Source organism: Lacerta agilis, chromosome 15 (assembly GCF_009819535.1).
Source record: "Lacerta agilis isolate rLacAgi1 chromosome 15, rLacAgi1.pri, whole genome shotgun sequence".
NCBI lineage: Eukaryota > Metazoa > Chordata > Lepidosauria > Squamata > Lacertidae > Lacerta > Lacerta agilis.
In genome coordinates, this window is record NC_046326.1 from 15,446,358 (window position 1) to 15,469,922 (window position 23,565).

The window sequence follows — 23,565 nt, forward strand, 5'->3', positions numbered from 1 at the left end:
TTTACCCTCAGGAAATTGTGCGGTTCAGCCATTTTTTATTTAATTAAAAGATTAGCCCTTCTGGGAATAAGAGCCTACAAGGATTAAAACCGAGTGCGATTATTGTAGGCAACAAAATCACAATAAAACAGGAAAGGAGGGGCAGGGGAGAGTCGGGGGGCGGGCGGGCAGGGAAAGGGCGACTGGTGTTTGTTGAGTCCTGAGTGCTTTGTTCCCCAGCTGCAGTTACCCTCGCACTCCCAGGAAAAGGGACCCTCAACTCTGGGTCTGGTCTCTTTCAGAGCCCTGAAGGCAGCTATGACTTGAACTCCAACGACCCAGACCCCATGCCCCACCCGGACGAGGAAAACGGCAACCACCATGGGACCCGTTGTGCTGGGGAGATCGCAGCCGTCTCCAACAACAGCTTCTGTGCTGTGGGAGTTGCCTATGGCAGCCGGATCGCAGGTACTGGCACCCGATGGCAGGGGAGAGCTGTGGTGGCTCAGTGTCTGAGCATTGCCCAATTGGAATCTGCAGGGAGAGAATCTCTTGCCTGGCATTCTGGGGAGCCTATGCCGGCCAGTGTGAACCGCACTGAGCTAGATAGACTGGCAATCTGACTTTGGAAGGAGAGCCAGCTGCCGGTCTTCCTCTGTTTGGGTTGGACTCTGCCCAGTTGCTGCAAGGAAAGTGGGTGGGATTCAGCTGGCTTGCATTTCTGCAGGCGAAGCAGTGTCACAAGAGCTGCTGTGGCAGAGCGTGAGCTGTGAGCCAGGAGGTCCCCATTTCCCCTCATGGTTACCTCTGCCGCGAGCTCACGAGGTGAACTTAGGCAAGCCATTGTTCCCTTAACACCCACGCACCCCTGCATGTTTACACATACACACAAATGGGCACAACAATGACATTACTACAGGGCATACAGGACGGGTGTATAGGGTGTTAGGGGAGGGATAGTTCTTCTGGTGGGAGACATGTTGCTCCTTTTGGGGTAGTTTGTCTGGTCCCTGCCCTGCATTCAGCTCAAACCTGTAGCTCAGCATGCGATGGCAGCCTTACCCCTGGAACCCTTTTTTAGGGTTGCCATATGTCCTCTTTTTCCAGGACACGTCCTCTTTTCAGGTCTGGTTGCCATATGTCCTCTTTTCCCCCAGACACATCCTCTCTTTCAGGATTAAAATTTCTGTCCGGGTGGATTTTTAAAATTTGGCAAAACGTATGGAGGGTTTTTTGTTTGGTTCTTGTGTTTACGGTAACCCAAGAATTTTTTTTCTAGTGCATTAGACCCAAATCTAAGGGACCCAGATAAGCTGGTCTGCAGCAGAGAATTGCAACAGAGCAGCATCTTAAACTAGTTACATACAGTCGTACAGTACCTTGGTTGCCGAATAAAATCTGTTCTGGAAATCCATTCAGCTTCTGAAAACGTTAGACAACCAAGGCTACAGGAGTGGCTGGGGAAGCCCAACCAGATGGGCGGGGTACAAATAAATTATTATTATTATTATTATTCCTGCACACAACTGGAAGCTGCATTGGACGTTCGGTTTTCAAAGAACATTCGCAAACCAGAACACTCACTTCCGGGTTTGCGGCGTTCAGGGGGCAAAACATTTGACTCCCAAGGATTTTGGGATCCAAGGTACGACCATACTATATAAATCCTTTCTCTTGTGGCTGAACTAAAAGGACACCAGCTCAGCTAAGAGATCTTGGAGGAGGAGTCTGCGAGGGCAAGCGTTAACATCCCCCTGCCCTTCAGGAGAGTACATATGTCTTGTGTCCAACAGTTCAATAAATTGTTTTATGTTCACAAAGATGTGAGCATGAGTCCCAATACTTTCATGTGGCGAGTGAGGGAGCAATATGTATTATACTTATTTTGTTGTTGAAAGTTGAGAACATTCCTACTATCTATGTATCCCAGCTGCTATTGCCTACATATTTTTAAACAGGAGTATTTAAAACGAGGGTCATCAAAGCAATCCATAGTTAAAAGCAGGAGCTGGCAAATGTGTCCTCTTTTTTTGCTCTTCAAAATATGGCAACCCTAACCTTTTGGCTTCAGCACAGTATTTGCCACATCTTGGGGTGGGGGCCGTGGAAAGCGAGGGAGGGTGTCAACAAGCATAGGCCGCCATTCCCCTCTATGGACAGCAGGTGGCGTCTTCTCCCTACCATGAGCAGTGCTCTTTCCCCAAAATAATCTTGTGGGGAGGACAGGACCCTCCCCCCTTGTTCAGAGCTTTGCTTCACAGGCTTTGGGGGGGGGGTATGGTGCATGTGTTCCTCTTTAGTGCAAAATGGAACTGCACAAACGCTGGTTTCCAGGTGCTCTCAGAGCAGACTGGCAAATGCGGTGCGAGAGGGGAGCCTGGTTGAGCCTCAGGAGCTTGTCTGTGGCCCCCCCACCCTGAGATGATCTGGTGAGGCAGAAACCGCTGTGCTCGCAGCTCCCTGAACCACAGAGAATGAAGGGAGGTGGGATGTTTGTTCTGCCGCTGAGCCGGCCAGGCAGCTCCCATCTGGAGCAATGTTTGCTCACTGCCGGTCTAGACTTCCCGTGCAAATTGGCTCAATTAGCAGCTCTCTGGTTCACTGGGAACATGGCTCCGGATCAAGTGTGTCTGTTTGCTCTCACTGGCTATCCCTGCGGGAGGTTTGCAGCTTGGGAAAAAAACCCAAATCTAGCTGCAGACGTTGACAGTTTGACAGTATGAAATCGGTTCATTACACTCCCGAAAAGATCCCTTGGTGTTTTGCAAGTGGTTTAGATGGAAGTGGAGCTGGGTGGCAGCTGAACACCTTGATGGTGGAAACAGGAATTCCGGGGGGGGGGGGGGTAGAGGTAGGCAGGGCAGATCCCAGCCCAACTCTTCTTGCTGCTCCTCTGACCTCCTGACTCCATCCCTTCCCTTTTTTCTTGTAACACACACACACACACACAGTCTGGGGTCAGCTCAGCAGGCAAGAATAAGTTCTCCCAACTTCCTTTTGCAGTTTAGCAGGTGTGGCTTCCACCAGCTCCACTTTCACTCCAAAGATACATCATTGTTAGGCACTGCTTAAATAGCCCAGGGGTGGGGAACCTTCAACCTGAGGGCCAAATGCAGCCCAGCATCCCCCTCTCTCTGGGCCTCCGGACTGTGCAGGCCATGCACCTTCCTCAAGCCACACCCCTCACTGGCTCCTCTCCTGGCCCTCCTCTAGTGATGTTACCTGGCTGGAGCATCCCTTGCAACTGCAGGGACACATCTTGCCTGCCTGACTGAGAGTAGTAGTAGTAGTAGTAGTAGTAATAATAATAATTGTATATACTGGGCTGCTTCCAGTATATACAAAAACATAATAAAAGATCAAACATTAAAAACTTCCTGGTACAGGGCTGCCTTCAGATGTTTTCTAAAGGTTGCATAATTGTATAGTTACTTATCTCCTTGGCATCTGATGGGAGGGTGTTCCACAGGGTGGGGTGCCACTACTGAGAAGGCTCTGTAGCTTCACTTCTTGCACTGATGTAGCCACCAGAAGGCCCTCGGAGCTGGACCTCAGTGTCCAGGCTGAACAATGGGGGTGGAGACGCTCCTTCAGGTATACAGGGCTGAGGCGTTTAGGGCTTTAAAAGTTGGCATTATTACTTTGGGACCCTAGTTATATGATATTGGGGGGCCGCTGCCAATCACCAGTCTAGCTGCCCCATTCTGCGTTAGTTGTAGTTTCTGAGTCACCTTCAAAGGGCAGGGTCTGTCGCCCCTGGAAGGTTGCCCCTCAGGCTATGAAAGGCCCCCCCTTGATACGTCCCCTTTAATGTACCCAGTGTTCTCACCCTTTTTGGGGGGGTTCTCACAATACCCCTTTGAGGTGGGTTACTTTTATGCCCATTTTACAGCTGGAGGGGCTGAGAGGGAGGAAGCCACTTTCCCGCAGAAGCCAGTGTCCTGGGCCGAAGCAAGACTTGAACACAGGCCTCCTTGCTCTTGGATGGCACCGGAAGCCTCTGTCCGTGTGTGCGTCGGAACAGCTTGCCAGGTCTCTCTTGCCCTTGCCTTACCTGTCTTTGTCTGCGCAGGGATCCGAGTGCTGGACGGGCCGCTCACCGACAGCATGGAGGCTGTGGCTTTCAACAAACACTATCAAATCAACGACATCTACAGCTGCAGGTCAGTGCTGGAAGAACAGCAAATAAATAAGAAGCTTTGGGGGGGGGGAGGGCTTTGATCACAGGGTTAGTGAACCGAGTCCCCTTAGTGGGCAAAGTCCGCGCCACGCCACCACAGGCTCTGGTCCCAATTGCAGAAGAGCTGGTTTGCTAGATGCTTGATGGTGCCCCCGGAAATTGCACCACCCCTGGGCACCTACAGTCTCCCCTGCAGGCTGGAGCTGTTGGGTCAGTTGTGATGGAGAGAACGGGGAATCCTGTTCACTCGCTGCAGAGCCTGTGTGACCCCATGGAAGTGGGAAAGGGGGTTCTGTTGCCCTGGCCTGCCACTTCCAGGAAACTCCTGATATCCCAGGTTGTTGTTTTTTGTTGTTGTTTTGAGTTTTAAACATCTTTATTGAAAGTTCAAAAAGTACAAAATCATATGTATACTAAATACTGTGAGACGTAAATGAAAGAGAAAGCAAGAAAAAGAGAGCACGTGTAGAAGGGGAAATAAAGGGGGGGGAGAGCCCAAAACTGTATACTTTAGAAGGTTGTTATTTTACTTCACCAGATCTTAACCTATTACAGTATTTGTAAGAATGGATTCCAAATGTCACTGAATTTGTCCATGGCAAGTCTGCGTTTATATGCAAGTTGTTCATATGTTGGGAGTTTGTATAAATCTTCAATCCAATCGTAGAAGGGAGCCGCATTTTTATTTTTCCAATTCATCAGTATCAAGTCTTTTTGCTATGTGGTAAGGGCAGTCCCATGGAGTGCAAAAAGATCAAACTTATCCATTCTCAAAGAAATCAGCCCTGAGTGCTCACTAGAAGGACAGATCCTGAAGTTGAGGCTCCAGTACTTTGGCCACCTCATGAGAAGAGAAGACTCCCTAGAAAAGACAATGATGCTGGGAAAGATGGAGGGCACAAGGAGAAGGGGACGACAGAGGATGAGATGGTTGGACAGTGTTCTCGAAGCGACTGGCATGAGTTTGGCCAAACTGCGGGAGGCAGTGGAGGATAGGGGTGCCTGGCGTGCTCTGGTCCATGGGGTCACGAAGAGTCGGGCACGACTGAACGACTGAACAACAACAAAGGGCACAGAGAGTCCACTCGTATTGTCCTTTTGTAAGGTTCCATGTGCTGGGTATATAATTCAAGAGGATATTTTGTTCTGTAAATGTAAGGTTGTTCCGTACAGTTCTGTTGATACTTTCAGTTAGCATCTACCAAAAATCTGTCGATATAGGACAGTGGGGAAAAAAAACACGTTTTAGAGAAGCATTATCCCTATTGCATCTCCAACGGTTAGATCTACCTTAGATACCCCAGGTTGTTGTGACCCTCACATTTGTCCCTAAGTTCTGTTTCCTGGCGTTTCCCTTTGCAGCTGGGGCCCCGATGACGACGGCAAAACCGTGGATGGTCCTCACCAGCTTGGGAAGGTATGGAGTTCGAGTTCTGCCATCTCCTTCCCTGCTGGCCCGAGAAACCTGGGGAACACTGGGGCTCACAGGGTCGCTCTGGAGGAGGGAAGGAGCACTGCCGCGCGCCACCGGATTGCATGCACGGGTTTTGAGGGAGCTGAAGCGTCTAGGACCCCTGCCCAGTGGGCTTTCTAGGGCTTTCCCTGTCACAGAGCCAATGCCCTTGCTGGAAGTTCTTCAGCAAGGGGGACGGGGGGATGCCCTGCACTGTGAGGGGGTGGTGGGGCAGGGTAGCCCCTGCTCACTCAGTTAACCCACCCCTTTCCCTTTCAGGCCGCTTTGCAGCATGGGGTGATGGCCGGCCGCCGGGGCTTTGGCAGTATCTTTGTGGTGGCCAGTGGGAACGGAGGGCAGCACAATGACAATTGCAACTATGATGGCTACGCCAACTCCATCTACACCGTCACCATCGGTAATAGGGCAGGCAGGGGCCTGTTTTTTAATATTAATATTTTTACTGGGAGAATTTCAATTATAAAGAAATAAAGTGATGCAAAGGGGGTGGGGAATCAAAGATGTGTATAAGAAAGAATATGTACATATATATTGTTACAGAACCCCTAAACCCTAGAAATTAATAAATACCAAGGTTTGATGAATTGGGGAATGGATTAATAGGTAAACTGCTATTCATGTATGCTACTACTACAGTGGCTAGAATGTGACTTGCCCCAAAATGGAAAGAAGCAGCAAAGGAAGAATGGATACAAAAACTTAAGGAATGTGCAGAAATGGCGAAACTTACCGGAAGAATAAGAAATCGAGATAACTGGGTCGCTCTTGCGGGATGAACAAGCCTACACTTGTGGGTTTTGGGAAGCTGCCCGCAAGGCAGGAGATAAATCAAAGCATGCAGGGGGAGAGGTTATTTTTCATGACTTTGTTTCACGTGTCCCACTGCAAATGCCCAAATCTTGTCCCCCCTCCCCCGGAGCTGTCCTGCTAGTGGCTTGGCTCTGTTTATCCCACTGAAAACATTTTCAGGATATTACTAAATACTAAATTGTATGTGTATGTGCCACTTTCTTCAACCCCTTTTTGCCTCTTCTTTCCCTCCAGGTGCAGTGGATGAGATGGGGTACATGCCTTTTTACGCTGAGGAGTGCGCCTCCATGCTGGCTGTGACTTTCAGCGGGGGGGACAAGATGATGAGGAGCATTGTGAGTCCCAACAGGCCTCACCCGTGCCAGCAAGGGTCTTTCCTGCAGGCACAGATAGGCTGCATGCAAGGAGCCTGGTGTGCTCTGCTCTGCCGGGCTTTTTGCAAACTCCAGAGTTAGCTCTTCTGGCCGTCTCCACAAGGGGCTTTTAGCATGATGTTCCACTGTGTCCTTAATGGGAAGAATTTAACCCAGTTTCTTGGCTCCTGTTGATGCTTCCTGGCCAAGCAAGTGCATGTTTGAAAACGTGCATCTAGTGTCCAAGTGCAAATAACAGCTGTCAACAGCCGACAGAATGGTTCCACGCTCAACCTAAAAGTCAGCGGCGGGAGGGGAGGGAAGGGGAGGACTGTGCTTGGCAAGGCAGAAGGAGGCAGCCAGACCTTTCCACTGGCACGGTTTGAACAGAGCTATGATCTTTTTAAAAAGCAAGAATCCGTAAACAATGCCTTGCTCAATCACGGAGCAAGAGTCCACCTAGGCCAGCTTCCTGTTGCTCGAACGGCTGGCTAGGTGCCTCTAGGACCTTGTAGGCAAGGCATGATAGGAGCAGCCTCCCCTTCCCTCCCAACCCCCCCCCCACTCTTCTTAGGCCTGTCTTTCATTTATTTGTGGTAGAACTGAGAGCAAAACAGCCTGTTGCACAAGGAGAGCTGAGAGAGATTGCCCAGTTTCCTTTAAATCCAAGCAAAGGGGCTGCTAGTTAAACCAGAGAAGCGGTGGGGGCACTGGTGCCATTTAACCTCTTCCCCCTCCCCAAATACAGATGCAAAGCTGTCAACCTTTCCCTTTTCTGCGGGAAATTCCCTTATTATAGCATTAGGAAACAGAAGGGAGGGTTGACAGCTATGTACAGATGTCCTGATCTTAATTACACACTGAGACATACAGATACCATACAACAGGCACGTCCAACAGGTAGATCGTGATCTACCAGTAGATCACTGGATGTCTTATGGTAGATCACTGGTAGATCACTGGCTCCCCCCAAAGAAGCTCAACAACTTTGGCTCCCCTAAAAAAAGCTCAACATTTTGCCTTGCACCCCAAAAAAGTGGGGCTTTCCTCCTCCGTCAAACAAGCTCAACATCTTTCACCTGAACCCCTAAAAAATGGACCTTCCTAAAAGAAGATCAACAACTTTGACCTGAACCCCCCAAAAGGGGGTAGATCACTGCCAGTTTTTAACTCTGTGTGTAGATCGCAGTCTCTTGGGAGTTGGCCACCCCTGCTATAGAGTACCTACATGCTGTGTTTTAATTGTTGTAACCTGCCCTTGGAATTTAGAGTGAAAGGCAGATGGCGAGGATGATAGTTAAGACATGCCCCCATGCAACTGGCTGGGGCTCTCAATATAGCATGTTGTGGGGGTGGGGGTGGGGTTTGACCCTCCCATCTTAGTTTTGGCTTTTTGTTATCAGTAGCCTTTTAGAAGTGTGTGGGGTGTTTTTTAATGCATTTTGTTTCCCCCCTTGGTTTTCATATATCTATGTGGGGCTTTTTGTTTGTTTGTGTGTAAGTCTCTTTGGGTTGCCTTGGGAAAGATTAAAACAAAAGTTAATAATAATAATAATAATAATAATAATAATAATAATAATGCAGTTGTAGCTTGGTTTTCAAACAGCTTAGTTCTCAAGCATTTTGACTCCCGAACACCACAAACCTGGAAGGAACTGTTCCTTGTGAACTATATTTGGAAGTCGAACGTCCGATGGGGCTTCCGATTGGCTGCAGGAACTTCCTGCAGCCAATCAGAAGCCGTGCTGTGGTTTCTGAACGTTTTGGAAGTCGAACGGACTTCCGGAAAGGATTCTGTTCGACTTCCGAGATACGACAATAATAACTAATAACTAATAATTAATAATTAATAATTAATAATTATAATAAATGTCCCAGTCCAAATCCCCCCCCCCTTGCACCTTGCTACTAATCCTGTAAAAACAGTGCCACAAGTGTAGGACGTTTTGTTCTCCCAAGTGTCTGGTCTAGTTTTGCACTATGCATTCCTTCACTGCCCCCCCTTAAGGTGCATCATTCTGTTTTCCTTTGTATTTCCTTTTGTGTCTGCTTAAATGGCCTCCTCCCTTCTGCAGCATTGTCTTTGCAAGCAAGGACATCTCCCTCCCCTGCTTCTGTGCCTTCCCCAAGGAGTTCAAGGCTCTCCTGGGCTGGTTGGAGTGGAAGCAGCCGGGTGGCTCCCTTGTCCCCAAACCAAATTGGACGATGCTGGAAGTGGTGCAAAAATGGACCCAGCCCCCTTTGAGCCACAGCAGCAGGTGGGGTGGGAAAAGGAGGAAGGAACAAAGGCAGAAATCCAGTAGCTGTCAACCCCTGGTGCTACTTTACTGCTTTTGCCTCCATCTGCCCCTCTTTCAACAAGGAGGATTCTCCACCTGGTTTATTGCACAGTCCAACATAGCGTTCAAGTCTCCGCAGTAGGAAACCCCAATATGTCTCTCCCCCCCCCCCGCCCGAGTTGCATGTGCAAATCAGGCACTAGGTATTACAAAGGGGTGGACCGAACCACTAAGGTGGAAGGAAGGCACATGAAATACTATCCTTGCAGCTTCAGAGCCAGACCAGGGGCTCCAAGTCACCCAAAACAGACAGGCACAAAGTGCATTTCTTCCATGGGCTGCCAGAAACAAGGATTGATTCCATCTGTATTCTGCACCCACCCCACCTTGCAGAATCCCAACCCCGGAGAGGAAGGATACATGTTTGTAGTGCGATGATGGTGGGGGGAGCCAGGGTCAGACCAGTTGCCCAGGGCTTCATTATTTGCAGCTCCCCGTGCTTGGAGTATTCTTACTCTTATTATGTAATTTCATTTTGAGAAGCAGTGCCAAGATTATATTCGCACTAACTGAGCCTTTGACATGGTTAATCCCCCAGAACTCTTCTTAGGCAGCTGTGTGAGAGTGAAAGAGGCAGACAGACAAACAGACAGACGGAGAAGGGGGAGGGGAGAGGGAGGGACGGGGTTGTTTTCTGCTCTCCAGTGCTCATTGGCCTCTGCAGGCTGTCAAGGTCCATTTCTCCAGTTGCCTTTTGGCTGATACAGGAATCCTCTGGCTCCGCAGGAGAAGTCTGAAGGAGCAATGGCATTGGTAGAGAAAAAACACCACCAGAATTTGATAATTGGTCAATCCTCAGAGTTTTCCTTGAGCTGCGCAAGCTTTGCTGGTCCAGCCCAAGGAAAAGGGGTCCAGAGCTGTTTTGAGCTGGGCTCCTTCCAGGGTGACCTTCCCTCCCTCCTTGGCACCTGCTTGGAGCCCCGTCCTCCCTGAAAAAAAGCCCCCACTCAGCTCAGTGTCAGAGCAGCCTGCCTGGTCCCAGGAAGAGAAAATAAATGAAGGCCTTACGGAGCACACAAGGCAGTCCTGGTGACTGGGCTTACTCATGTTTACAGTGGTGGAAGGATGATCTTTCAAGGGTTGAAGCAAAAGATGCAAGATGGTTGTTGCGTGACATATCCAGGCAGGTGTTTGCTGGATCCTACCTTGGAAATTGGGTTGAGTTGCAGCCACCTTCCCTGAACTAGTGCCCTCCAGTTGTTTGGGGCTAGACCTCCCAGAAGCCCCAGACGCCTCTAGATTAGCCAGCCCTCCCTCTGGCCCCAGAAACATTCCAGTTGAACCAGTGACCTCCAGCTTCCTGCTCTTTCTTTTCTTTCCAGGCAACCACCGACTGGGATTTGCAGAGGGGCACCGGGTGCACGGAGGGGCACACCGGCACCTCTGCTGCAGCCCCCCTGGCTGCTGGCATGATCGCCCTGATGCTGCAGGTGCGCCCCTGTCTCACCTGGCGGGACATCCAGCACATCATCGTCTTCACGGCCACCAAGGTGAGCCCAGGGCACCCTTGTAGCCCCCCATGCCTCTTATCCTCTGTGGGCAACCTTCATAGTGCCAGCCATGCCCAGATGGGGAGGGGGGCAGCCAGCAGGAGATTCATTCCTGCCTAACAAAGCCCAAGCAGACTGAGCTGAAAGAGACCATGCAGTCCATGGCAAAATCCCGACACCTTCTTCCCATAGGACATCGCTAAACTGTGGAACTCCCTCCCACTGGAGGCACCGATGGCCATCAACCTAAAAAGATAGTTTGAGATATTCACGGAGAAGAGAGCGCTATCGGTCACTACTAGCCAGGATGGCTGTGCTTTGCCTCCATAGCCGGGGGCAGCAAGGAGAGGGCTCTTGTGCTCGCATCCTGCTTGTGGTTTTTCCCTCTGGTTGGCCAACATGAGAACAAGATGTTGGACTTGATGGGCCTTTGACCTGATCCTGCAAGCTCTTCTTATGTTCTCCCCAAACCATCAATCCTTGATGATGAATTGAGCCACCAGGGTTAGGTCTCGGGGGCAGAATTCAGAACCCCGAAGGAGAATGGCAGAGTGGGCCTCTGCGTGGCCCCAAAGAGGCAGCCCCACAATTCCATGCCTGAATCGGTGGGGTGGAGAGCAACCCTGAACCCACAACCCCCCCCCCCAGCCACAGCAATCTCTGCAAGCCCTCCTCATCGTCCCCTTCATTTCTCGGGGGTCTGGGTGGCTGGAGTTGAGAACCCTGCGTAAATGTTTCCAGTGAGTTTGGATATGATGCTTAACTGAATCAATGCTGGTGCTGAGCCAACCACTCCCATCCCAGAGACCTGGAAAAGGAGGAGTGGGGTGTGGCTTTGCTCTCCCCTCTCCCCACTGCCCACAACCCCCTGCCAATTCAAAGCATATCAATGAAGCAGGACCCTTGGGCAGGGGGGGCTGTCAGCTGGACCGTTTCAGATCCAGAACTGTATCCTTCCCTGCTCCTTTCAGCCCTGCTGTTCAGCGTTTCAGATCCAGCCTTGTATCCTACTCTCTGCAGCTGCTCCAAGCTCCTCTTCCCCAGCATTTTCCCTCCCTCCCTGCCCTGGGGGGTGCTCAGCTCCTTCCTTCTCGCATCGCTCTTTGAATCAGGCTACCTGGGACACAGCAGCATCGAAGGCCTCTCCATCCTCTGAAGCCGCGGTCTCTCCCGCCTTCCCTGCCCGAGGCCCAAGCTCCTTCCCCCAGCTAACCAGCTCTCTGCCTCCCTTTGCAGTATGAAGACAACCGGGCCAGCTGGGATGTCAACCAGGCCGGCCTCAGCCACAGTCACCAACACGGGTTTGGCTTGCTGAACGCTTGGAGGCTGGTCAACGCAGCCAAGGTAGCCGGCAGGAAGAGGAACAAGGACCAGGGCTGCTTGTCAGAATGTGGGGTGGGGGTGGGGGGAAGGCAGCTGTCTGCCCCATGGTTCTCATTTGGGTCCTGTTCCCCCCCCCCCCACTCCCAGAGAAAGGGAGAGAGGATTAGTGCATCTAGGGGGCTGCCCTCCACCTGGGCATTGTAGTCTTCAACCAGAAGCATGGGGCAGGGGCCAGAGAGTATTGGGGTGGGCATACTACCCCCTACAAGACCCCCACACCCCTCACTGCAGGCTGAAAGGGCTGGGGCAATATCTGCAAGCTGACAGGCTTGCAAAGTTGTTTTTCCGCAATGAAGGCCAGGAGATGAACTGTTCATATAAGAGCCATCTTCAGATATCTGGATTGCTTTCACATGCAAGGTGGGACCAGAACCAGTGAATTCAGATTACAAGAAAGACTCATTTCCACCAAACCTTAGAATCATAGAATTGTAGAGTTGGAAGGACACACTGAGGGTCATCCAGTCTGACCCCCAGCAATGCAGGGACCTCAACATGCGGTCCCCCATCCAATTAGAAACCAGACCGGACCCTGCTTAGCTTTGCAAACGTGCCAGCGGTTTTATTGCTTTCTTACAGTAAGAGCTGTTCAGCGGTGGAACGGATTCTCTCTGAAGGTGGTGGACTCTCCATTGGAGGTTTTCAAACAGGGGTTGGATGGTCACCCATCAGGGATGCTTTTGTTGAGATTTCAGGGGGTTGGACTTGATGTCCCTCGGTGTCCCTTCCAAGTCTGCAATTCTACGATTCTGTGTGAAATGACTTTGGACTGAGTGCCCCCTGCTCCCCCCTTTTTCTGGAGAGTGGGGCACAGCGTTGTGTAGAGGGCCCTGCATGCAGGGTCCAGCAGGAGAAAGCTCTGTGTGGTGCTCAGTGCCCCCCTTCTCTCTTTCTTCTCCCCTACTGGCAGATCTGGGAGTCGGTCCCTTACCTGGCCTCCTACGTCAGTCCCATCTTGAAGGAGAGCAAAACCATCCCCATGGCGCCACAGCAGCTGGAGGTCACCTGGAATGGTTCGTGGAGTTTGGAGGGGAGGGGAGGGGCATGAACGAATAAATCTCAGCTGGTTTAACTGCCCTGACGTCCCCAATGAACCCAGGGACGGGCAGGCCTGTGAAAGCCTGTTGCTCTCCAAAGGAATTCCCTGTTCCCTTGCAAAACTACAGATCCCGCAACTCCTTGGGAGTGGGTGAGCCATGCTAGATCTATAAAAAAAAAAGTTTCAGCCTGTGGAATTCCCTGGGGCATGAACCACCTGGAAGCTCTTCTGTCTCTGATTCTTTTTTAAATGAGGGAGCTTTGAGAGGAGAACAGCCCTGTGGTTTCGGACCCCCTGTCAACTAGCAGGATGGAGAGCGATGCTCCTTGCACTTTCCATCATTTTGACCAACGATGGTCGGTCCGAGTTTGGTGGGGAGAGTGCAGAATTGGGGAGCATGTGTGTGAACTCTCTCACTCACGCTGCGGCCAGGAGGGGGGAGGGAGCTGGAACGGCTGTGCTGCCCCTCCTCTTTATCCCAACCAACGCCAAGCCTCCTCAAGAGGATGTGTGTGCATGGATGCTTGCCCAGGCTGGAGGCTCCCTCTGCCCATTTTAGGCAATACAGCAGCTCCTGTCTTGGCCAACTTCCGTACACACAAACAACACACACACACACACACACACACACACACACACACACACCCTGCAAGACCTCTGTTCCCCAGCTACTGATGCCTCCCGGAGGTAGCTTTATCCCATCCCTCTGTTTTCCTTGAGAAGCCCCGAGGCCTCCTAATTCGTGTTCTTCCTTTGTGCAGCTGGGGAAATTAGTTGCAGGGCGTGCAGCTCACGTTGTCCACTGGTGAGAGCACAGAGGACCAGCCCTACCTGAGAAGCATGAAGTGCCTTATTAGGATGGGGAGGTGTGGGGGCTGTCTTGGGTCCTCCCCCCCCCCCCGCTACCCCATCAATACTATAAAAAAACCTGTCTGTACTCAACATGCCCTGGAGAGTCCCTTGGAGAGCTCTAGGAAGATGCAACATGATCCTAAGGTTGGGGGGAGGGAGATCCCCCCCCATGGGCTTCAGCTTGTTCCCAGCCTTCTCCAGAGCCTTGGAGTCCTTGGAAGGGAGTCCAGGACTGCTCTGTGCCTGTTTCCCGTAAAAGGAATTCTCTCCGGCGAAATATGAAACAACAAACAGAAGGGTAGGAAATGCCAGAAAGCGGCTGAACCCCAGAGAGGAATGCCAGAGTCAGGCTCTGAGGGTGGAGGGAAATGCAGCCTTGAAAGGGTGATCGCGGGGTCTTGCTTGTGGGCTTCCCTTTTGCGACAGCGTTTCCCAAACTTGGGTCTCCAGCTGTTTTTTAGACTACAGTTCCCATCATCCCTGACCACTGGTCCTGCTACCTAGGGATGATGGGAGTTGTAGTCCAACAAACAGCTAGAGACCCAAGTTTGGGAAACACTGCTTTGGGGCAAACGGGCTGGCTACCGTGAGAACAGGATGCTAAGCCAGGTGGGCCCTCTAGGGCCTGATCCAGCATCCAGGCTCCTCTTTGGTAGCTTCCTGTGAGGAAGTTTTGGTGGCACACTGACTTTTTTTGTGGAACAGCTGTGGAAGAACCTGCCACAGAGGTGGCCAAAACTTGGAGGAGCAGATCTGAAGCCTGGTCAGCTCCTCTGCTTCTTGCTTCCCACCTGCTGCACCCAGTGGGTGCTGGCACCCTGGTCCCGAGCCCCATGTGCACTAGTAATGCTGCAAGTGGTTGGTGTGCGCACAGATGGCACAAGTCATGCTCACCAGGGGTCAAGCGAGATGTTTACTGCGACCTATTAGGCCCAGCTGTGGTTTGTGGACCATGGGCATCGTCCCACTTGCACCCATGCCAGGATGATGCCCACCCACCCCCTCTGCCCATGCCCAGCCTTCCCAAGGACTTGCAGGAGGAGGAGCGCTTAGCGTCCAGGGCAAGCGGCCATTGTGCAGATGCTTCTCTCCCCTCGTCAGTCACAGAAGCTGACCTGGAGCTCTCGGGGATGAGGACCCTGGAGCACGTGGCTGTGACCGTCACCATCACCCACCCCCGGCGTGGCAACCTGGACATCCGCCTCCTCTGTCCCAGTGGCATGAAGTCTTGGATCGGGACACCACGCAGCATGGACTCGTGAGTGGGGCGGCCCCTGGAAGGAAGCGGGTGGGGGAAGCGCCAAGCGCAACATTAGATAGACCTCGTTCCGTTTGCAAGGGCTGAGGTGCTCTGGTCGCCTCAACTCAGGCAGGATATTGTCAGTTCAGAATAGGGCAACCAAGGGGATGGAGGAAAGGTTGCAGCGTCCGGGACTTACCAGCTTAGGGAAAGGGCAAGGGAGAGGAGAGGCAGCATGATACAGGTATATATGATGGTGCATGGAATGGATAGAGAAAACGTTCTCCGCCCTTGCCCATAACCATAATCAGGGGTCAGCAGACTTTTTCAGCAGGGGGCCGCTCCACTGTCTCTCAGACTGTGTGGGGGCCGGATTATATTTTGAAGGGGGGGGGGAATGAACAAATTCCTTTGCCCCACAAATAACCCAGAGATGCATTTTAAATAAAAGGGCACATTCTACTCATGTAAAAACACCCTGATTCCTGGACCATCTGTGGGCCAGATTTAGAAGGTGATTGGGCTGGATCCGGCCCCTGGCCTTAGTTTGCCTACCCATGACCATAGTAAAGCTGAATTTTGGAACATTCCGGCAGACGACAGAAAGGGTTTCTTCACTCGGGGTATAGTTTAAAACTATGGAACTCACTCCCACTGGATGGCCACCAAGCTAAATGACTTTAAAACAGGATTAGACAAATTCTTGGAGGTGAGGGGCTATTGATGGCTGCTGTCCATGATGGCTATGCTTTGCTCCACAGCAGGAAGCAGTAACGCTTCTCAGTGCCAGTTGCTGGAATCCACAGGAGGGGAGAAAGCCCTTGTGCTCGAACCCTGCTTGTGGGTTTCCTGCAGGCATCCCCTGGGACAGCTCAGTTGGTAGAGCATGAGACACTTAATCTCAGGGTCATGGGTTCGAGATGCACATTGGGCAAAAGATTCCTGCATTGCAGTGGGTTGGACTAGATGACCCCTGTGGTCTTTTCCACCTCTACAATTCTATGATTCTGTGATCTGGTCAGCCACTGCGGGGAACTGGATGCTTGGCTAGATGGGCTCACTGGCCTGATCCAGCAGGCCCTTCTCATGTTCTTAGGACACTGCCATTTTGTTTGTTATTTTGCCATGGTTTGCTTTGTGGTTTTATTTTCTGATTTTAAGTAAACCGCATTAGGTTTAAAAGAAAAAGGGGGGGGGGGAAGCTGTATACTTGTTTCAATTCAGAACATTATTATTTATTTTTGTAAAAAATGGAATATTTGGTGAAGGACCAGGCTAGAAGTATAATTAAGAAACAAATAAAGAGTCAAGAGGCGGAGGGAACGTTCTTTCATATGTGGTAGACATGTAAAAGGGTAAAGGGGTATTGGGGAAGGATCTATAATGAATGGGGGGGGGAGTTTAAAAGTATTTCCCCCTCCCAAAACCCAGAGTCCTTTATGTTGGGCGTAATTCAGACTGAAATCCCCAGGTGTCAGAAAAGGTTTTTCATGTATGCAACAGCTGCGGCCCATGTTTTGTTAGCCCCAAAATGGAAAACGAGTGAGGTCCCAACCAAAGAAGAACGGCAGCTTATGTTGACAGAATATGCACAACTTGCAGACTTAACAGATAGAATAAGAGAGCCAGAAGAACGTATGTTTAAAGAAGGTTGGAAAACGTTTATTGAATATATGGAATATAATTGTGTACAGCTGAAAACGCTGGCAGCATTAAGATAAATTCAATGGTGTAAAAACAAAATAAAAATTTCTTTCCAGTAGCACCTTAGAGACCAACCTTAAATATAGTGAGGGAGTGGGGAGGGGTATTACTCAGAGGGTGGTGGGAATGGGTGATCAGCTGATAGGTGTGGAAAACCTGTTGACAACTCTTAACAGCTGCAATTAGTCTTGCAGGGAAAGGCAAGGGGTGAGATGGCTAAAGATAATCACCAAACTAATCACCAAACTTAAAACCATGGAGAAACCTGGTCTGAACAAAGACATTGGATTATTATCTCATTATACATGACAAAGCTATCACCATATTTAAGGATCTGGTGACTTCTGTTTCAGTGTATCTGAAGAAGTGTGCATGCACACGAAAGCTCATACCAAGAACAAACTTAGTTGGTCTCTAAGGTGCTACTGGAAAGAATTTACAGCTACCCACCTGTAACTGGATCAATGGTGTAAAAAAGTTTTGATGGATGCAATTGTGGAATAATGATTGGTATAGTGTTTTGTAAAAATGCAGGAATTTAAGATACGTAAAATGAACCATGGAAAGAGAAAAAGGGAGGTCATCAAAATCTTAAGGATGTATGAAATGAGTACTTGAAATTGTAAAACAGAAAATTTAATCAAATTTATATATATATATATATATATATATATATATATAGAGAGAGAGAGAGAGAGAGAGAGAGAGAGAGAGAGAAATGAATCAACTCAGTCCCCTCAGAGCACAGTGGGGCCTGACTGCATCTCTGTCCTCACCCTAGGCCAAGAAAGGGCTGGGTAACTCAGGGCTCGAAGGCCGCCATCCGTGGGTGGGGGTGAGTGGGTTTCTAATTCCAAGCTCTGTGGAGGCTGCACAGATTCCATGCCCTCCGTCTCTCCTGTAGGGATCCCAGCGGCTTTGCAGACTGGACCTTCTCCACTGTGCGCTGCTGGGGTGAGGAGGCGCAGGGCACCTACCGCCTCTTGATCCGGGACGTTGGTGAGTCCTGCGGCTTCACTCCCTCTTTCCCCAGAGGGAGGACTCTTGCCCCCTTCTTGCCCACGTGGCTCTTGCTGTGAAATCTCCTCAGAAGCCATGCATGGCTTCCTGCACATGTGCCACTCAACTGCTCCTTGCCAGCACTGTGACCGCCTAGAACCGAGACCCTTGATTTACCCCTCTTGCCCTTTCCAGAGGGATTCTGGGAGGGGGCGAGCTCCCCTCTTGCCCCTTGTCTGCGTGTTCCCACAAGCTTCTCCCTCGCTTGTCTCTCCTGCCAATGCCTCTCCTTTGCAGGGGACGAGACCCTGGGGGCTGGAGTGCTGAAGCACTGGCAGCTGACTCTGTACGGATCCTCGTGGGCCCTTGCCGAGATCAAGGAGCGACAGAGGTAAGGATGGTGAGATTTGGGGTAGAGGCACGAGCGTCAGAGAGGCTGGGAGGTGGCCTGGCCTGACAATTCGACTCCATTTCTCTGTCTCAGTTAAGGCTGGGCAGTATCTGGTTTTCAACGTCGCAATATAAATCACCAGCTAAACATCACGATATAACAACATTGTCACGATGTCTGAAATAAGGACGGAGCTATGTTAGAGGCATTGGCTGGCTTCACGGTTTCCCCCACATTGAGATTTTTGCATAGTCACAAACATCATGATTCACAGTATATTGCCAGGTTACAAATTATGAAACCGCTATCGTGATACGGACTTCAAACTGGTTTTGGGTGATACAGCAATATATCGCCCAGCCCTAGTCTCAGTCAGGAGCAAGAGGATGCCCAGTTAAAATGCTCTTGTAGCTCCCCTGCCCCCACTGGAAAGGATTTCCCCTGATCAATTTCATGTGTTCAGTGACTCCACTACAAAACACACTCAAAGCGGCTTACAAAGCAGATAAATACTTCTGTTCTGGGCCTGGCCTGATCACCCTAATTGGGAGGGGGAAGTAATCTTTCTTAGGTCAGACTAGCAATGACCCAAAGGGTGTTTTTTTGGCTTTCACATTTTTGTTTTTCCCTTGTGATATGTGGCTTGGCTAGCTAGCACGAGCCACCTTGGATGATTTTGTCTGGTGGCTGTGCACTACCTCCACGCTCGGAGGCCAACTGCTGAGAATCACAAGTGTGTGTGGGGGAGCACTGCCATTCCACTCAGATTGTGTTTAAGAACTTCTGGTTGGGCACTGTCAGAACAGGATCTTGGAGAAAATGGTGGCGGGGGGGGGGGGGAGGCTTTGGCCAGAGATGGTAGACCACAGGAACATGCCTTGAAAATCTGGCTAAAGGGAAGAAGGGAAAAATTGCCCCCCGGCCTGTTGGTGTAATTCAGAAAAGGCTGTTTCTCCTGCAGGCTGGTTGAAGAGGCCATGAGTGGGCGATACCTGGACAGCGATTTTTCCTTGCCCTGCCCACCAGGCCTGCAGATCCCTGAGCAGGAGCCTTACACCATCACCACCAACACCCTCAAGGTAATTGTAAGGACGTTCAGTGGTTGCTCATGAGTAAAGCGCCAAACGCAGAACTTCTAAAAACTTAGTTCTTTATTGTGCAAAGCTATATACAGTGGAGCAAAAGTTCAAACGTCCATCTCATCCCTCCGCAGAGTCCAGGAATAAACCCTTCCGGTTCTTTGTCCAGCAAAAAAGGTGCGGGATTCTGAACCCACGCCTCCCCCTTCCACGTCCTTCCTGCCTGCTCCCTCGGAGCGTGGGAACCTGACCCCGTTCCCCACTATCTCCTTGGCGCTGAGGCTCTGCGATCTTGTCAGAGCCCCTGCACCGCCTTCCTGCCTCCGACTCCCCCTCCTCACTGGAAGAATGGTTGCTTCCGGCGGAGGAGGGGGAGGACGAGGTGGTGAATAGCCCAGGGGGTTCTCTATACTGCAAACGCTCCCGCGATTCTACCAACCGCGGGGAGGGGGGTTTCCTGACAGTAATGGACACCTGCCTCTAGCAGGATCCTCAACAGGCATTGTTGAATTGGAAGCAGTCGCGAGGGTCATCCATTCCAACCCCCTGCAATGCAGGATTTTTTCACCCCATGTGGGGAATCAAACCCATGACCCTAGGATTAAGAGTCTCATGAGAGCCAGTGTGATGTAGTGGTTAAGAGTGGTAGACTCGTAATCTGGTGAACTGGGTTCGCGTCTCCGCTCCTCCACATGCAGCTGCTGGGTGACCTTGGGCTAGTCACACTTCTCTGAAGTCTCTCAGCCCCACTCACCTTACAGAGTGTTTGTTGTGGGGGAGGAAGGAAAAGGAGAATGTTAGCCGCTTTGAGACTCCTTCGGGTAGTGATAAAGCGGGATATCAAATCCAAACTCTCCTTCTCCTCTTCATGCCCTACCGACTGAGCTAGTGAGGGACAGGGGCTTGGGCAGTGACGTGGCGATAGTCAGCGCAACAGGGCCATTGTGGGTTTGGTCAGTGGAATAATGGGGGCCCATTTTTATTGACTGCTGCAAGGTGGTTTGGAGCAGACGAGTCCTAGAACGTGTGTTCGGTGAGGTTTATCGCAGCCTTGTGGGTCACCGGAGGCTGTGGGTAATCTTGGCTAATTGGTGGGGAGGGGTGGCTAGACTAGGGTGGTGGAAGTGGCAAATTTTGAGATGCAGGGCCTCGTCATGTCAGCTCCCCCTAGTCGTGGACCTCAGTGAGAGCTCAGGTTAGTTAGGTTCCACCGACAGTCTCAGAATAATTGCAGGCTGGCAAAGGGTGGTCTGCCAGAGGTTGGCGTGTTGGACTTCAGCTGGCGAGACCACATTCATCCACTGCCTCCCTGGCCAGCCGTGAAGTCCACTGGGTGATACTGGGCCAGCCATAGACTGAGCCTCCAAGGCTACTGAATGCCAGGATTGTGGCCCAAGCCAAGCCAGACGTGACTTCCACTCACTTCCTGGCAAAGCTTACTCCGCTGGCAGATTTTGTGCCACTTGGGTGGAAACCCCCCCCCCCAATATTTTCCACTGCTCACAAAACCATAGGAGCTTTGAACTCCTGTTTCAGCCAGGATGCTGTCCCCTCCCTGGTTTCCCTCTTTCCGGGTCTGTTGTCTTTTGCAAAGTTCTGACCTCCCCTCTCTCTTCCCTCCTCGCCTCCCAGACCCTGATGCTGCTGGGCTGCTTTGCTGTCTTCTGGACCTTCTATTACATGTTGGAGGCGTTTCTGATGCGCCACAGCATGACCTTTGACCTGGCCGTCTGCGGCAACGCCATGGCCTGCCCGTGGTCCTCGGAAGGCAGGACAGCCAAGAGCCTGGAGGATGGGCTAGAGATGGAGGAGACTGTCCCCCTGTATGGAGGGAAGGAGCTGGAGCCGGAGCAGCAGCCATCCTGCCTGGGGGTGGAGGAGGAGGCGAGAGTGGCAGGCGGAGCTGTGGGCAACCCAAGACCATCGGCAGGGAGAGGCTTGCTGAACCTCCCAGAGCAAGAGCAGGCTACCTCACCCGGGGTTTACTGACTGCTGGCAGAGAGCCCTGGACACGCGAACTGAACCAGTGCTTGCCCTGGGTTTGGCGCACAGGGAGGAAGTCTGACGGACGGAAGCATCTCTCTGTGGGTAGCCCAGCTTGCCCCTAACCCTGGCCCCTTCTTGTATTTGGGGGCCACTGCCTTTTCCGTCTCACAGGATGGGCATTCCAGAAAGGAGCTTTGTGCCATGGGATTGCCAGGGTGCCTGTGGCTGGCACAGAGGCTGAGCCTTGCCTGGGGGTGGGCAGCCTTATTCAGTGTCTGTGGCGAGGACAGAGGAATGCTCCTCCTATCCTGGGGCTGAGATCTGGGTGTGTGCCAAGAGGGTGGGGTGCAGAGGAAGCCTGCCCCTGCAGTGCTCCGGTGTTCCCACAAACTTTGCGAAAAGGAGCCTGTGGGCTCTCACCAACTCGCTGCCTTATCTTGCTGCCAAGTGGTGCAGCAGACCCTGGGCTGGCCGGTGCCCCCCGCCTGCCAGCCTTCTCACACTGTCCCGGTGCCCCCCCCCTCATCGCCTGCCTTGCTGCTGACAAATGGCAAAGAGGAGCAGCTTTTGGGGGCCTTCCTACAAAACTGGAACCCAAAAGGGTATCATTCAATGCGCTTCCTTTCTGTACGTATATCCTGACACAGCCGGGATCAGGAGCAGGACACGGGCAGCTTTCCATGGAATGGAGGGCTGGGTGAAGGCACTCGCTTGGGACCACGTCAATGAACGAAACAGTCTTTGGTGGCAGCTGCATGGGCTGGGGTGGCGGCTTCTGCTGTGACCCACATCCCATTGGGAAGAAATGACATGTATGTCTTCTGTAGGCTGAAGAAGAAGTGAGGCCTTTGTGTCACTCCCAAAGTCATCCAGCTTTGCAGGGATGGGTGGGTAATTGTTATTATTTTCTAAATCAGTTGGGCGTGTTTTTTTTAATTAACAGCAAAAAAGCTTTTCTTTGCAGCTTTCCAATAAACCCATTAAAATACGCCTTCTCCTTTTCTGTTGTTTTATTTTCAAGCAGCACGTCAAAAATACGCATACGGGCATCACTTCTTATTAAAAATACAGGAAAGGGTGTGTGCGTGGAATATTAGCAATTTTTCGACTCTGGGTTTTAGAGTAAGAGAAGGGAATATAAATACATTGTATAAGATGAATCCGTCAAGTTTTAGGGCAGGGGTTGCCAATTGCTTTCGGTACGCTGGCAAATTTTGGATTCATGAGCAGGTGCCGGCCCAAGAAACAGGCAGAGAAAATAGTGTGTGCAGCACCCACACTTGGGTTTCCAAGGGATCTTGAGAAAAGATCCACTTGGCCTGAGCCGTGACAAAGCCCATAGAGCTGAGAAAGGAAATGGGAAAGAGCGGCACTCTTCCCAACTTCCTGCTTCCGCTTGGTGTACTTTTCAAGGGAGGAAAACTGAGCCACTCCTCGTGTTATGATAGCCGTGGGGGGCACAGGGGCTCAGAGGCTTCATGGGTGCCGGCGGGAGGAGACCTCAAGGTTTAGGGCAGTAAAATAACTTCCCTAGTTTTCTCAGAAGCTGCTTAATTTGCACGACCCTGGTGGCTGGGCAGTGAGCTGGGGTGGCTTTCCCTGTGCATCTTGGAGGAGTGGAGTTTGGCGAGGCATCTCCAGAAAATGCAGGGAGGGAGTAACCCTGGCCAATTTGAAGATCCTCGCAGCTATTGAGGGAAACCAGCACACCAGCCACTCGTGTTCAAGGCTAGGGGGTCTGAGCCCAGAGGTTTTTAAAAGTGTGCATATTTTCCTTGTTGCTGTGTTTTCCCCTCTTAACACTGAAAAAGAAGTTCCCAAGAGGACTGCCGCCCTTTGGCCACTTTTCTCTGCCCTTCGTAGAATTGTAGAGTTGGAAGGGACCCTGAGGATCATCGATGACACACACACACACCCGCCGCAATGCAGGAATATGCAGCCATCCCACACGGGGGATCAAACCTGCGACCTTGGTGTTCTCAGCACCCACGCTCTAGCCAACCGAGCGATGAAGCAAATAGCTTCTCTGAGCGCTTTGGCAACGGCTCAGCCTGCCTTCCTAAAGGGCTCGGCCTGCACCTGCTGGCTCTAGCACTTTGCCCACAAGCAGGGAAGCCCCAGTGGCCAGACTGAGGCAATTGCTAAAAGGAGGAGAAATGGAGGCAAAGGGGATTCTTTAGGGAGTTTGCCCTTCTACTCCCAGCACCATAACTGCAGCAACAGAACGAAGCAGCTCCAGAAACGCAGCCAAGAAAACAGCCTAAAAA

General features: G+C 51.3%; 1 protein-coding gene across 1 annotated transcript in view; it reads left to right on the top strand.

Annotated features, from left to right (window-relative positions):
• The window catches only part of PCSK7 (proprotein convertase subtilisin/kexin type 7), a 29,994-nt gene extending 7,708 nt beyond the window's left edge, over positions 1 to 22,286 (top strand). The window contains exons 4-16 of the mRNA XM_033172603.1: positions 282 to 447; positions 4,052 to 4,142; positions 5,522 to 5,576; positions 5,892 to 6,030; positions 6,678 to 6,778; positions 10,458 to 10,625; positions 11,862 to 11,969; positions 12,919 to 13,021; positions 15,001 to 15,157; positions 17,748 to 17,842; positions 18,140 to 18,233; positions 19,195 to 19,312; positions 20,945 to 22,286. Of these exons, the coding sequence (XP_033028494.1) occupies positions 282 to 447; positions 4,052 to 4,142; positions 5,522 to 5,576; positions 5,892 to 6,030; positions 6,678 to 6,778; positions 10,458 to 10,625; positions 11,862 to 11,969; positions 12,919 to 13,021; positions 15,001 to 15,157; positions 17,748 to 17,842; positions 18,140 to 18,233; positions 19,195 to 19,312; positions 20,945 to 21,301 (1,752 nt within the window). The 3' untranslated portion in view covers positions 21,302 to 22,286. The remainder of the gene's footprint in view (positions 1 to 281; positions 448 to 4,051; positions 4,143 to 5,521; positions 5,577 to 5,891; positions 6,031 to 6,677; positions 6,779 to 10,457; positions 10,626 to 11,861; positions 11,970 to 12,918; positions 13,022 to 15,000; positions 15,158 to 17,747; positions 17,843 to 18,139; positions 18,234 to 19,194; positions 19,313 to 20,944) is intronic.
• Positions 22,287 to 23,565: the final 1,279 nt, after the last annotated feature.